This window comes from Pseudoliparis swirei, chromosome 17 (genome assembly GCF_029220125.1).
Source record: "Pseudoliparis swirei isolate HS2019 ecotype Mariana Trench chromosome 17, NWPU_hadal_v1, whole genome shotgun sequence".
Classification (NCBI taxonomy): Eukaryota; Metazoa; Chordata; class Actinopteri; order Perciformes; family Liparidae; genus Pseudoliparis; species Pseudoliparis swirei.
The window spans coordinates 21,026,313-21,039,993 of record NC_079404.1 but is presented as its reverse complement, the minus strand read 5'-3'; the positions used below and the strand labels follow the sequence as shown (position 1 = coordinate 21,039,993).

Here is a 13,681-nt window from a genome sequence, read left to right as displayed (position 1 = left end):
GCGCATACCTTCGCATATCACAAGATTGGGCATTGAATTATGAACATTTTGGCATTAGTTGCATGCCAATTGTATAAAAATTGACCGTGCTATGGTAAAAATAAGATTTTGACCTTTTCATGACCTTGATATTGACCTTTGAACTGATCGATCCCAAAATGTAATCAAATGGTCCCCGGATAATAACCAATCATCCCACCAAATTTCATGCGATTCGGTTTAATACTTTTTGAGTTATGCGAGTAACACGCATACAAATAAATAAATAAATACACGGCGATCAAAACATAACAATTAAAGTATTACGCACTTAACTACAAAGGCTTTACACTCCAGGGTGTCTTATATGCAGGTGTGTTGGACCATTTAACTGAACGTTATCGAAGATTCGTGAGTTTTGAAACGTGCTGCATTCAAAGTCGTCTAACAACTTTTTGCAACCAGCCAGGGTTGGTTTATGGTTCATGGTTTATGGTGTTGTGACTGTATTTGGTGTTCTTTTGCAAAGTTCAACAAATCTGTGATATACAACAAAAGCGAAGGCAGTCCTGGTGAATTTGCACTTATGAAAGTTTGATTATTTGAATTCTGATAATGTTCAACTTGATATGTCAGAGCAAATGCTACACATGCTGTAGTGGCACTCCGTATAGTTCTGGGTCTTCTGTACCACAATTTTGAGTTCAGTCTTAAAAACTATTAATTGACACGCGAGTGAGACAACTAGTTCTTCCATAAAAAATGTTTACTAGAAAACGTAGAGTTACATGTTCACACGGTCAAAAAACTATGTTGCTTCCAACATCTCTGAGCTCAAATCTGGACTGTCAGTCCAACACGCAGGTTATTCAGCTTTTAAATACAAAACTAAATGATATATGTTAACCTAAACATTCTTTCAAATCATAATGAAAAAAGATTTATCTTCAGTTACCTTTTTAAACTAAATTATTATAACAAATGAAATCATGCATTTGGCCCTTACACATGCTAATATCATTAACTAATTTGTTGTATACTTTGCATGTTTTTTAGCTGAATTGTTGCATGGTATTTCCTGTTGATAACCTTAATTTGCTATATTATCAGATATAACAGGTGAATGCAATGCTTTCCGAGTTGTATCAAAAGCGTGTTAATTCAGTGTTTTTACGATAATGGCGTCGGGGCTCTGGCTTTCTGAACATGTTATTTCAGACATCGTCATTGAGAGAAATTGGTCATCAATGCCAGCATCGACTCGATTCTATAATTACTCAGCGTATCCTGGACTGAAGGGAGAGCGAGCACACGGATCCAATTAGGATAAACACGAGCCTTCAGAGATTGTTAGGTTTATGTTTTGTGTCACATCTGACTGTTTGTGTGAGGAGGAGGCTTGACATTTGTTCCGTGTGTGTGTGCATAGACGTGTCGGCACGTGTATAAGTACGGCGTGTCAATACAGTTGCGATGACTCGGTGAATCCAAATCTCTCTTGGCGCCCAAACAATGTCTGGCATCTCTCTCCCGGGGCTGGCTGGAGAACAGAGACGCTGTTTGATGGGAGCTGAAAGTAGCTGCTGTCGCGCATGTTATCGTGCGTTTCTGTACAACGGCCTCACGGTGAATGTGTCGCTGCCACTGAAGGCGCGGCGTCACGTGATTTCCACGTCAGAGATAAGTGCAAATGCTTGTGGAAAAGCAATTTGCCCAACGGGAAACGTATACGGTGTTTCCTGCTGCTGTTAGTGCACTTCATTTGTGCCTCGACTTAGTGCATTTTCTTTCTCCCTGCCAAGTCCGGGACATCAGAGCCGGAGAGGACAAATGTACATCGAGTTTGCAAACGATCCTCCAGGCCGGCGTCGTACTGCACAAGCTCACTCTGTCAGGTCTTTGTGACGGGGTGAGGCTCAGGCGCAGAGAGACAGGCTGGATTCAATATAAATAACAAAAAAGCACTCTTTAATGAGGCAAACAGTTTACCAAAAAACAAGGTCCAAAAGGGGCAGGCAGAGGATCGTCAGTCAGGGCAGGCAGGCAGGCAGGATCAGATCGACAGACAGGACGACGGGGAAAAGACACGGAACTAGAGACGACAATCCGACAGCAGACAAGGGAAAGACTGACACAATATATAGGGGGGGAAACACAGGTGTACGACATCAGACACTAACGAGACGAGAGTGACTGAGGGCAGGTGCAGGGAATTAAACAATTAAGACAGAGAAGACACAGAGGAGACATAGGAGACACGGAACACAGGAGAAACAGAACCGGGTGTTACACTCTCCTCTCATCTCCGGAAAAGGCGCTTCCGATTAAGACCCCGTTTACACGATGGGAAAACGCATATATTTTCATGCGTTTTGGCCTTTCATTTACACACAAACGGAGGTTTTATCACGGAAAACGATCATTTCTAAAAACTCCGGCCAAAGTGGAGATTTCTGAAAACTCAGTTTTTGTGTTTGCGTGTGAACTAGGTCAAACGGAGTTTTAGGTTGTCAAACGTCACAGTATGCGACTAAAAATGCTTCACGTCATGTGAGCGTCCGATGTTTACAGTTAGTTTGCTTAGGTGCGCCCGAGTTATTTCCTCCTTGACATGAGGATACTCCTCGGAGGTCTCGGACGGGTACTGTTCTAAGAACAATGCCAACATATCCCTATATTTAGTTTGGCATGATTCCCAATCCACATTATCGAGTGCTTTATTTGCCTTATAATCTAAGGCGACTCGAAGCAGCAGCTCCACTTCGCTGTCTGTCCATACAAATGAACCTCGCGCCATATTTACTCTCGAAAGGAAAAGGAAGTTGATCATGTTTTTCGTAGTTGTTGTTGGTTTTGAGAATTCTGATTGGTTTGCATGTCTTCATCCTTCTCGTTACACTGCCGACTACAGGTTTGGCATAGTTATGACGGCGCCCGGGGGCGTATTTATGCTGGTTCATATAAACAGAAACTTTTTTGAAAACGACCTTATGTGTACGACGTTATTTTTGAAAACGGAGGGGCAGAAATATTCGTTTCTGTAAATACCCGGCTATGTGTAAATGTGGCCTAAGTGTATGAGAAATCAGCAGACGCAAAGTGTGAGTGACTTGATGGCGGTGGCAGAAACGAGTTGCGGTCTGATTCGTTGTCTCGTCAAAGCGGAACCGTCCTGGAAGCATACGCCTGCCTAGAAGAATCGGCTCTCCGGGATATATTTCGAGGGACGGCATTTGTTTACTCGACTCCAGTTTCTGAAGCTCGACTATGTACATCTCTTTCTCGGTGTTTGCAGATGGTGGTGTCAGATGGTGTCCAGCAGAGCGTCCCAGCAACTGTCAACATCCTGGTCATCGATGCCAATGACAACACGCCAACGTTCGCCGAGGTCTCCTACAGCGTGGAGGTGTTCACCGACATGCAGCCGGGGGAAACGGTGCTACAGGTAATCGATCCGTCGATCGCTCACCCGCCTTTCTTCTCTTGCTCTGCCGTTCTGATTCACGCCTCTGTCTTTGTCCCGGTCCCGGCACAGAATATCTCACGGACACATTCTTTCATTCCCAAAGTAAATAACCATAACGATTTTAAAGTGTTCAAAAGAGTCTGGATGGAGCTACACTACCGTTCAAAAGTTTGGGGTCACTTAGAAATGTCTTTATTTTTCAAAGAAAAGCACTGTTTTTTCAATAAAGATAACATGAATCAAAAATACACACTATACATTGTTAATGTGGTAAATGACTATTCAAGGTGGAAACGTCTGGTTTCTAATGAAATATCTCCAGAGGTGTATAGAGGCCCATTTCCATCAACTATCACTCCAGTGTTCTAATGGTACATTGTGTTTGCTAATCGCCTTAGAAGACTAATATCTGATGAGAAAACCCTTGTGCAATTATGTTAGCACAGCTGAAAACAGTTATGCTGGTGATATAAGCTATACAACTGGCCTTCCTTTGAGCTTGAAGTTTGAAGAACAAAATTAATACTTCAAATATTAATCATTATTTCTAACCTTGTCAATGTCTTGACTATATTTTCTATTCAATTTTCAATTCATTTGAGAAATAAAAGTGAGTTTTCATGGAAGACACGAAATTGTCTGGATGACCCCAAACTTTTGAACGGTAGTGTATGTGTTTTGTGGAAGAAGTCTCAACACTAGGGATGCATTTAAGAGTATTTATTTGACAGTGATTTCTGGTTGCTTTAAAGTTTCTGTCGACCTCCAATAATCAGACAGCCAATCTAATGTCTCGCAAATAAGATTAGTAGATAATGTCTCCATTTAGTGAGCTTAAAGCTCCCAGTTTGTGTGTTGTTCTCACTCACCACCCCGATGGCGTGCTCTCTCCTGCTCAGCATTTCAAAAGAGACCGAGCTTCGCGCCAAGAGAGGTAACGGCTGCTTTCCGCTTCCGGTTTAGAGCCCTACCCCCGGTTTTAGACTTCAGAATAAGAGCCTAAACAGGAAACCAGCTAGGATCTCAAGGGAAACGCACCTCTACCACAATAAAACCAATCTCATTCATACTGTCCACATCCTACAGTTGTGATAACAATAAAACTTAGAAAATCAACATTACAGTTACACGTATAATACAGTGATCATACTTGTCTATGCTTCTTAATACATTAATCGGAATATTCCTCCCTAATATCCACTTGTAAATTATCTTTCTATATGCATTAATCAAAACACAAGACTTCCTTATTTACATGTGCAAGTGTATTAGTTGCAGCATGATCTTCTGGTCCTTCGGTGGATCTGTCCTCTCAGCACAGCCTCTAAAAAAAACATCAGAGTCGGAAAAGGTCATGGTTGATCCGTCTTAAAAATCTGCCGTTTCGCCCTCCCTGAAATGGGGCCAGGGGTCACAGAGTGTCGGGTATGACCGTTGAACCGATTTTTATAAGCAGTTTATGAGCGCTGCAGGCCCACCGGAGGATGCTGCTGCTTATTTGATGCAAACGCTTTTACTCTCATGTCAGGAGCAGGAAAAAGGAGGTCTGGGCAGCGTGGATTAAAGTTGCAAAGCCTTCCAGATAAAAGCCAACGAAACCAGAGTTCATAATTACAAACAACGGGATGCCTAATGGGCTTAAATGAAAATGTGGCCGCTTAATTCATTTCATAACAAAATGACATGTTATTATGCTTTCTTCATCTTTTAGAATATGTTTTTCCACATCTTTGTCATCCATCTGATATGAAATGTAGCATGAAATTAATTCCATTTAATATAAACTTCAAAACTGTAATCACAGGGAGTCAGGATATTGCAACCGGCAGAAATAAATTGTCAGTAGTGTGTTTATTTTCAACTAAATGCCAACCGATTGTTCCTATCTTCACATGAAACAAAGATGATGTTTCTGTTACTGTGTACAACGTTTATTTTCAATCCATGAGTGTAAATATGATTTGAGAGATGTTTGTAAGTTCACGGTACAAAAGGCTAAAAAAGGGATTAAAAGAAGATGTATTTCTGTTGTAGGAGTCCAATTATGGAATAATGTTGAAATGGATGTAAGAATGGTGAACTCCTTTTGGGTTTTCAAGGGAATTATTTATAAAACAATTCTTGAGAGTTATAAATGTGATTAAAAATGTATTTATATGGAAGATGTATGTGGTAGTATATATAAATATATTTAGTTTTTTATTTTGTTTGTTGTTTTTTCTTTATTTTATATTAATTTTCTGATTTATTTTGATTTTAATTCAGGATAGGAATTTATAAGCATTTTTTGCTTCTACCTATACCTTTTCAGTCTTTCTCTTTTGTATATTATATAGAATAATATTGTATTGTATTTGATTTGATTGACTGAATAAAATACACAAACAAACAAACAAAATTAGTCGACAATAGGGCAACGACATGTATTCTGCTATGAGCTGGCAACAACCCCCTACTGGGAGAAATGTACTGCTTGACTGGTCCAGCAATCATGTTACCGTCAGCCGTGCAGAAACCCGCCTTCAAAACTCCAAAGCATGGATAGAAGTATCAAGGTACTATAATGTGTATGTCTCTTTCTCTCCCTCCGTGTTTCCAGTTAACAGCAACAGATGCTGATGAGGGTCTGAACGGTCAGGTGACCTATGATATACTGGCTGGTGACCAGGGGCATTTCGTCATTAGCAATCGGACCGGACGCATCACTGTGGCGCCCGGTGTCGCTCTCACAGTGGGCCGGTCTTACGCGCTCACTGTCAGGGCCTCTGACAACGCACCGGAGACCCAGAGGAGGTATTTCACACTCGCTCTCTTCTCCTGTGTGATTTCTGTAAAAATACGAGAGAACAAAATGTCATCATCACTAGAATGCAGTTGTCTTCTTTCAGTGTGATGTACGATGTGCTACTTTTTTTTTTTAAAGGTTTGTTGCGGATGTGTTCGAGTTCAGAACTCGCATTCTCCTGGTTTCAGAGAAGCTACCAGCACGTGTTTTTTTAACCCTCCTGTTACCTTTACATTTACTAACATATTTTACCCTCGGGGTCAATTTGACCTCAGGAATTAAAACCTCCAGAAAATTATTAGTATTAATATTGTTTCCCAAGTTTAAGTGTGAGGTACTTTATGTTTGTTTGTTGACTACCTAAATAGCCCTTTAAATATATAAAAAAGTTGATATTTCTTATATGTTTGACACAGTGAAAAACAGCCTGGGGTCAAATTGACCCGAAAGAACACCGACATTAAACGTTGAATGGGGTCAAATTGACCCTCAAGGTAACAGGAGGGTTAAATAATTATTTTATTTAATATGTATTCAAAATAATGCAAGGCGACGAGATACGTTTTATTATGATGTCGTAATAATTCGGACACGCTGTCGGGATTCAAACTAAACAGATGGTCCTGCTCCATTTATCGCTGATTATGGTGAAATATGTTTCATACATTATCGACTGTTTGGCTCGTGAGTCACAAAATAGTTACAACCGTCGTCATCTTCAAAGAATGCGACTTCACAGCCGTTTCACAAAAGATTTCTCACATTAAAAAAATGAGAAAACAATGAACAGTCAGGAATGAAAGGCCTGTTTTGTGTTTGATGTCCCACTTAACCCTCCTGTTACCTTAGGGTCAATTTGACCCCATTCAATGTTTAACCCTCCTGTTACCTTAGAGTAAATTTGACCCCATTCAATGTTTTTAACCTCCCTTTACTTTCGGGTCAATTTGACCCCATTCAATATTTAATGTCGGTGTTCTTTGGGGTCAATTTGACCCCAGGCTGTTTTTCACTGTGTCAAACAAATAAGAAATATCAACTTTTTTATTTATTTAAAGGGCTATTTAGGTAGTCAACATACAAACATAAAGTACCTCACACTTAAACTTGGGAAACAATATTAATTCTAATAATTTTCTGGAGGTTTTAATTGCTGGGGTCAAATTGACCCCGAGGGTAAAATATGTCAGTAAATATAAAGGTAACAGGAGGGTTTAAATGAATGCAACGAAAAACCTGTTGAGTTTTTTTTCTCTTACCAAATTGTGTATCGGACCTTTTTTTGTTATGATGTCGTGGGTACTTCAGTGCTCGTAAAGGTGCGGTCCGTGGGGTAACGTGTGCTTCTATTTCTGCCAGGAGCTCCATCACTACAGTGTACATTGAGGTTTTGCCTCCCAACAACCAGAGCCCCCCACGCTTCCCTCTGCGCGTCTACAACCTGGAAGTCAGCGAGGCCATGAGGATAGGAGCTATTTTGGTGAATCTGCAGGTGAGTCGCGAACCAAACACACACACACACACACACACACACACACACACACAGAGGCAGATAAGAAAATGTGGAATTAAATGAGGCATTCAGTATGATGCTCCAGTTGTGTGACATATTTAAATACATGAAGATATATTGTAGTTTCAGGCAGCAACACATTTTTCACACATTTCACATTTCATTCTCCATCATACAATATGATCACCTTCACTCCAGTTGAGCATGTGTGTGGCTCAGCTGTCATATCTCATAGCCTTCAACTTTAATGGCACTATTTTATCTTCAAGATCCTGCTTTCCCATTCCTTCCCCAGGCTACAGACAGAGAAAACGACCCGATCACGTACCGCATATTGAGTGGGGATTCCCAGAAGGTCTTTAACCTCTCTGAAACGTAAGTCCAGATATTTTTGAGGGACGGTTGAGTGGATGGAAAGGCTTGTAAATAAATAACACGGATATAAGTCAAGGCACCGGGAGTCTGCAGGTGAGCTGGAGACTGAATGGTGTGTTGGTGTGAATGTGTTTGTCAATATTAATATTATAGTGGACACAACAGGATGGTTGTATGGAGAATGGATGGATTGCAAAATGCTAGATAGCAGCTCAGCTCACATAACAAACCCCTGGCAAACTAGTTACCTTCGCATTGAAAATGCGGAAGGTTATGTTTTGATCGCCGTGTATTTATTTATTTATTTGTATGCGTGTTATTCGCGTAACAAAAAAAGTTGTAAACCGAATCGCATGAAATTTGGTGGGATGATTGGTTATTATCTGGGGACCATTTGATTAGATTTTGGGATTGATCGGGTCAAAGGTCAAGGTCATGAAAAAGGTCAACATCTTCTTGAATCGCATGAAATTTGGTGGGATGATTGGTTATTATCCGGGGACCATTTGATTAGATTTTGGTCAAAGGTCAAGGTCAAGGTCATGAAAAGGTCAAAATCTTCTTTTTACCATAGCACGGTCAATTTTTATCCAATTGGCATGCAACTAATGCCAACATGTTCATAATTCAATGCCCAATCGTGTGAAATGCGAAGGTATGCGCTCTACCGAGTGCCCATTCTAGTTATTATTATAGACAAGTTCTGCAAGGACACTTCTTCGCTGACATCAGTTTCAGAGTTTATTGGATGTTTTTGAGACAAAGCTGTTGCATTCAGGGGCTGCTTTACCACACGGACAAGGACAACTCGGCTCATGTTGCTCTCTCAGGTGCAAAGGCTACATGTGGACAAGCGGTAATGATCTGTTGTTCCACAGTTTTGACTGTGTTGGCAAGAGAAGAGGCCCTTGAAACAGAAGAAGCCGGGTTTGACCATCACCATTAGCTTCCCGCTGATATAGACCGCCAGAGCGAGCGATGGTGGGACTGAGAGGATGAGAGATTGTGACGGTCGGGAGGAGATGCTGACGTGCCTTTTATTGGTTTTTGGCTGATTTATTAGCCAATACATGATTTTGTTTTATGAACACGGACACTGGCACAACCAAGAATCCCAATGAACCAAAAGTTGAAAAGCAAATCTCAAATTGGCCTCAATGGGATTTGCAGTGTGTATTGCAGGAAGAGAAAAAGGGAGAAACATCCGAAACCGAACAAAGTACACACTTACAAGGAAAAGATAATTAAGGGGGTGCCGGGGTTACTTTTTGTTGTTGTTGTTTTTTTGTTTTTTTTGGGGGGGGGGGGGTATGTGTGTGTGTATGTGTATATATATACGTGTGTGTATGTATGTGTGTGTATATGTATATATATATATGTGTGTGTATGTATGCGTGTGTATATGTATGTGTGTATATGTATATATATATATATGTTTGTGTATGTATGCGTGTGTATATGTATATATATATATACTGTATATATGTTTGTGTATGTATGCGTGTGTATATGTATGTGTATATATATATATATGTGTGTGTATATATGCGTGTGTATATGTATGTGTATATATATATATATGTGTGTGTATGTATGCGTGTGTATATGTATGTGTGTATATGTATATATATATATACGTGTGTGTGTGTATGGGTGTATGTGTATGTATATGTGTGTATATATATATATGGTTATGTTTATGTCTGACATTTTTTTACTTGTTTTATGTTTATATTACTAAACGAATAAAAAAATGTAAGTGAAAAAGAAGAAAAAAAGAAACCGAACAAAGGAGGAGTTCCTCTCCCAGGACAAACAGGCATGCGATGGAGAATGTAGACATAAACAACAAAAGTAACAATAATCTATAGACAAACATGATAATATTAGGTTAATTGGGAGCAGATGTATGAAGAAAACAAACAGAGAAATATTCTACTCGTAAAGAATAAATCTATTTTTAATAATCAAGTGTCACCTACGTAACTGAATGTATCTTATATTGGAGTTTTATTGTTGTGTTTTTGGTTACTATTTTCAAAACACTAATTTCTAGCTCAGTGGAATGATGAGGTGAAAAGGATACGTTTATTTCATGTGTCATCTGAGAGCCATTATTATATATGTAAGCTGAAAGAAAACAATGGGAGACATTCTTTTTTTATCAAATGTGGGCCTCAAGCTGACTTGTAACTCATACAGGATACAACTTTATTTGATAGTTCTATTCAGGTCTTCTTTCCTCTTTCTCTGCAGCTCCGTTCCTTTCTCAGAGAAAGCCGGGTCGAAACACCAAATGTTTCTGGAAAAGGACATATCATTACGTACCGTTATCAAAATCAGTCCATATAAATATCTAGAAAAAACACCCCACTAAGCCATTAGTCGGGAGCAAGAGAAAGGAATGCAATATTAAAGTGATCTGTGCTTTTTACCATCGAATAAGCAAGCTAATATGGAAGGAAGAGATATGTCGAGACTGAAAATGCAGGACCCTGCCAGCCACGTTCCTCACTAATTGATCAAAGCCGCATTTCTCTGCTTCCTCCGTCTCAGACGATGCGACGACAAGCTGTGTCGCAGCAGTGTATCCCTGCCTTGTCGTTCGCTTTTAATCCGCTCCGGTGTTAAAAATGTTTGTTCTGTGGAGACATGTTTACTTTATGGTTCCATAGTTTCAACGGCAAGCAGAAACTGTGATACGATCAAATAACAGGGGGGACTATGATGCCATTACTACTGTCATCTCTTCAGCCAGAAACAACAGAAAGCTTGAGAAAGTAGATAAATCTCCTTCGGTACATTCTCTGGATGGCAAAAATGCAGAAATGTAATAATGTGCAGATGCTGATTTCACACATGATGAATCAAAGAATGATTAGCTGGTGTGCTTGATGAGCGTGCAGTATTATACAGAGAGCCCTTCCTCGTGCTTTCATTGTTCAACCCTTCAGAACTCCAATATGATTCAGCAAACAGATTTTTTACATTTGCCTCATGTTTGGATTCAGGCTACATGTGGTGCTGGTTCAATCCAGCTATTATGAATAATGAGCTCTCAATTCTATAACTTCCTATGAATGGGGTAGGTTCCTCCGAGGTAAGAGGTGGTGACTGCTTCAGATTCACTCTCCATTATGGTGGTGAGCACAGTTCGCCCTTGAGGCAGCCACCAGGCGCTATACAGAGAACATTTAGGAATGACATAATAGCAGGCAGAGAGGCCAGATCCGGTTCACACATCATGAACATGTCTAAAGTATTTATAATAAAGTCCCAGGTCTGGTGGGTCCACTTCAGATGTGGCACATATTCAGTACACAGTATTTACAGTAACTTTCAATATTATGGTCGTGTCAAGTAGATCCAAGGACTGAAAAAGTACGTTCTGATATCATAAATATATATATATATAAATATATATATACATATATATTTATATATATATATAAATATATATTTATATATATATACATATATATTTATATATATATATATATTTAAATATATATAAATATTTATTGATATAAATATATATATAAATGGTGTATTTTTCGACTGATAAATACAGAATGTCTATACATGAATGTTTGAAGTAATTCAGAAATACCGTCTCAATTACTGTCCACCAGAGATACATTTAATATTGCAGTGTGAAGTGTGGGCTGAAAATATAGCTAGACCAAGCAGCAAAGCCTATATTAGCTTCATGCAGATATATAGTTTTCAGTGTATATATTAGTCAACAAATAACGAGAACCGGCAGTAAAGAAATGCAAATAGTTTGAGAGTTTATTTTGACACCAGAAAATATCTTTCTTTGTCACAATTATTTAAATATATGACTAAGGGATGTGTATTAAGGCTGATAACACTATGTGTCTATGTTTAAAAAAAATACGATTGACCAATGTATTGATTTTGTCACACAAAATTTGTATTTCATTAACGGCCTCAAAAACCCAATGTCGGTTGGGCTATAATCAGCACCTCTTGCTGCTCTTCTTTATTGTTGATTACAGCATCCCCTTTGAAGCCCAAGCCTTTTTGTCACGCCTCAAAGTCACAAAAACCTAGAGGCCACTTCAACTTCAAGCGTTTTCAGGGCTCAGGTGTCCAGTTGGCAGCCAATTTTCTTGCTTCGCAGAAAAACTGAAACTGAAATCCAAAAAGAGTCCAGAAGAAGGTACACTGTTTACCGCCCTGTGAAACCAAACAAGGGCTTTAAATTCAAGTACACAATTTAAGTACAATTTTATTTCACAGATATGTCTTTGATTTAATTTCCCCTACTAGAACAGCAGAGGTTTATCTTATCATAAAGAATCATTTCGCTGCTGGAAATATAGTATTTTCATAAAACAAGGTGTGAAATAGAAATATATATTTTTTTTAATTGGTGCTACATGACCAGAGAAAGCAGAGACAATTGGATCTTGTATTCCCTTTCTCTAAAAAGGGAGAACATCTGTAACGTCCATAATGCACTCGGCTTGTTGCTGCCAACGGAAGTGCGAGCCTCTTTGTTGCGGGGGCCTCTTCCTCCTCCAAATATAGCCCAAGTAGCTCAGAATGTCTGAATCCATCATTACAATATTCAAATCGTCATCTCCGTTCACAACTAAAACATCTGCCTTCTGCCATATGGCCTTCCAGTGGTAGCAGGAGTAAACATAAAGGACAATCTGTATTTCAAACAAACATTCCTGGAGATTACGCACCAGGTTAATGTGTAGTGGAGTTCAGCACTGCAGTCAGGAAGAAACTCCCCACGCTGAGAAAGTGGCATTCATCATTCTAGTCTTTGTCATCATCATCATCATCATCATCATCATCAGTAACTTCTTTTAAATCACCCATTTTTATAGAACAGCTTTTAAGCGATCTAGTCTTTTTATGCAGAACTTTTGTTCCCCTAATTTAGTTTGTCTGTTTTAAATTAATTTGTAATTAATTTGTTTATTTTTTATTTTTTACTTTTATTTTAATATTTTTTTTTTACTGTAAGATTGGTTTCTCGCTATTCCATTTGTTTTGCTTTGACTCTCTGTGGAGCACTTTGTAAACATTGTTTTTAGAGGTGCTATATAAATAAAGTTATTATTATTATCATCATCATCATTACTATTATTATCAGCGTAATTATGACAATTATCACTGCATATCTTCATTATTATACTCGCATCAATGCTCCCTATACCTTTAGCTTCATTGAGCACACGGTGGCCTATTTTTCCGCCGGCATGCTTATGTATAAATAAACATGAGCACAGCGGCAAGTGAAGATGGCGTGCTGCATATTTATGTTTTCTTTTTTTACAACGCCGCATTTGCCCTCTTGAGCCGCCGGTCAGCGGATGTATTCGATGTGTTCACCTGAACTCGGGGGTGTTTTGAAATAGACGGTGTGGATGGAGAATTTTGAGAAGAGGCTCTACAGCGCGACGGTTGTGAGAGGCAGGAAGGAGGCGGCGCTCGGGTTCTGCTTGGACCGTTTGGCCAAAGAAGCACAGTACACTAAAGGAAATATATTTAAATTAAATTGTATATCCATACCTTGATG

The 13,681-nt window shown here is 39.2% G+C and overlaps 1 protein-coding gene across 1 annotated transcript in view; it reads left to right on the top strand.

The window, feature by feature from the left end:
- pcdh15a (protocadherin-related 15a) overlaps positions 1-13,681 on the top strand; it is a 276,702-nt gene that overhangs the window by 150,945 nt on the left and 112,076 nt on the right. Inside the window, exons 15-18 of the mRNA XM_056436303.1 lie at positions 3,275-3,424; positions 6,045-6,238; positions 7,590-7,722; positions 8,039-8,118. Of these exons, the coding sequence (XP_056292278.1) occupies positions 3,275-3,424; positions 6,045-6,238; positions 7,590-7,722; positions 8,039-8,118 (557 nt within the window). The remainder of the gene's footprint in view (positions 1-3,274; positions 3,425-6,044; positions 6,239-7,589; positions 7,723-8,038; positions 8,119-13,681) is intronic.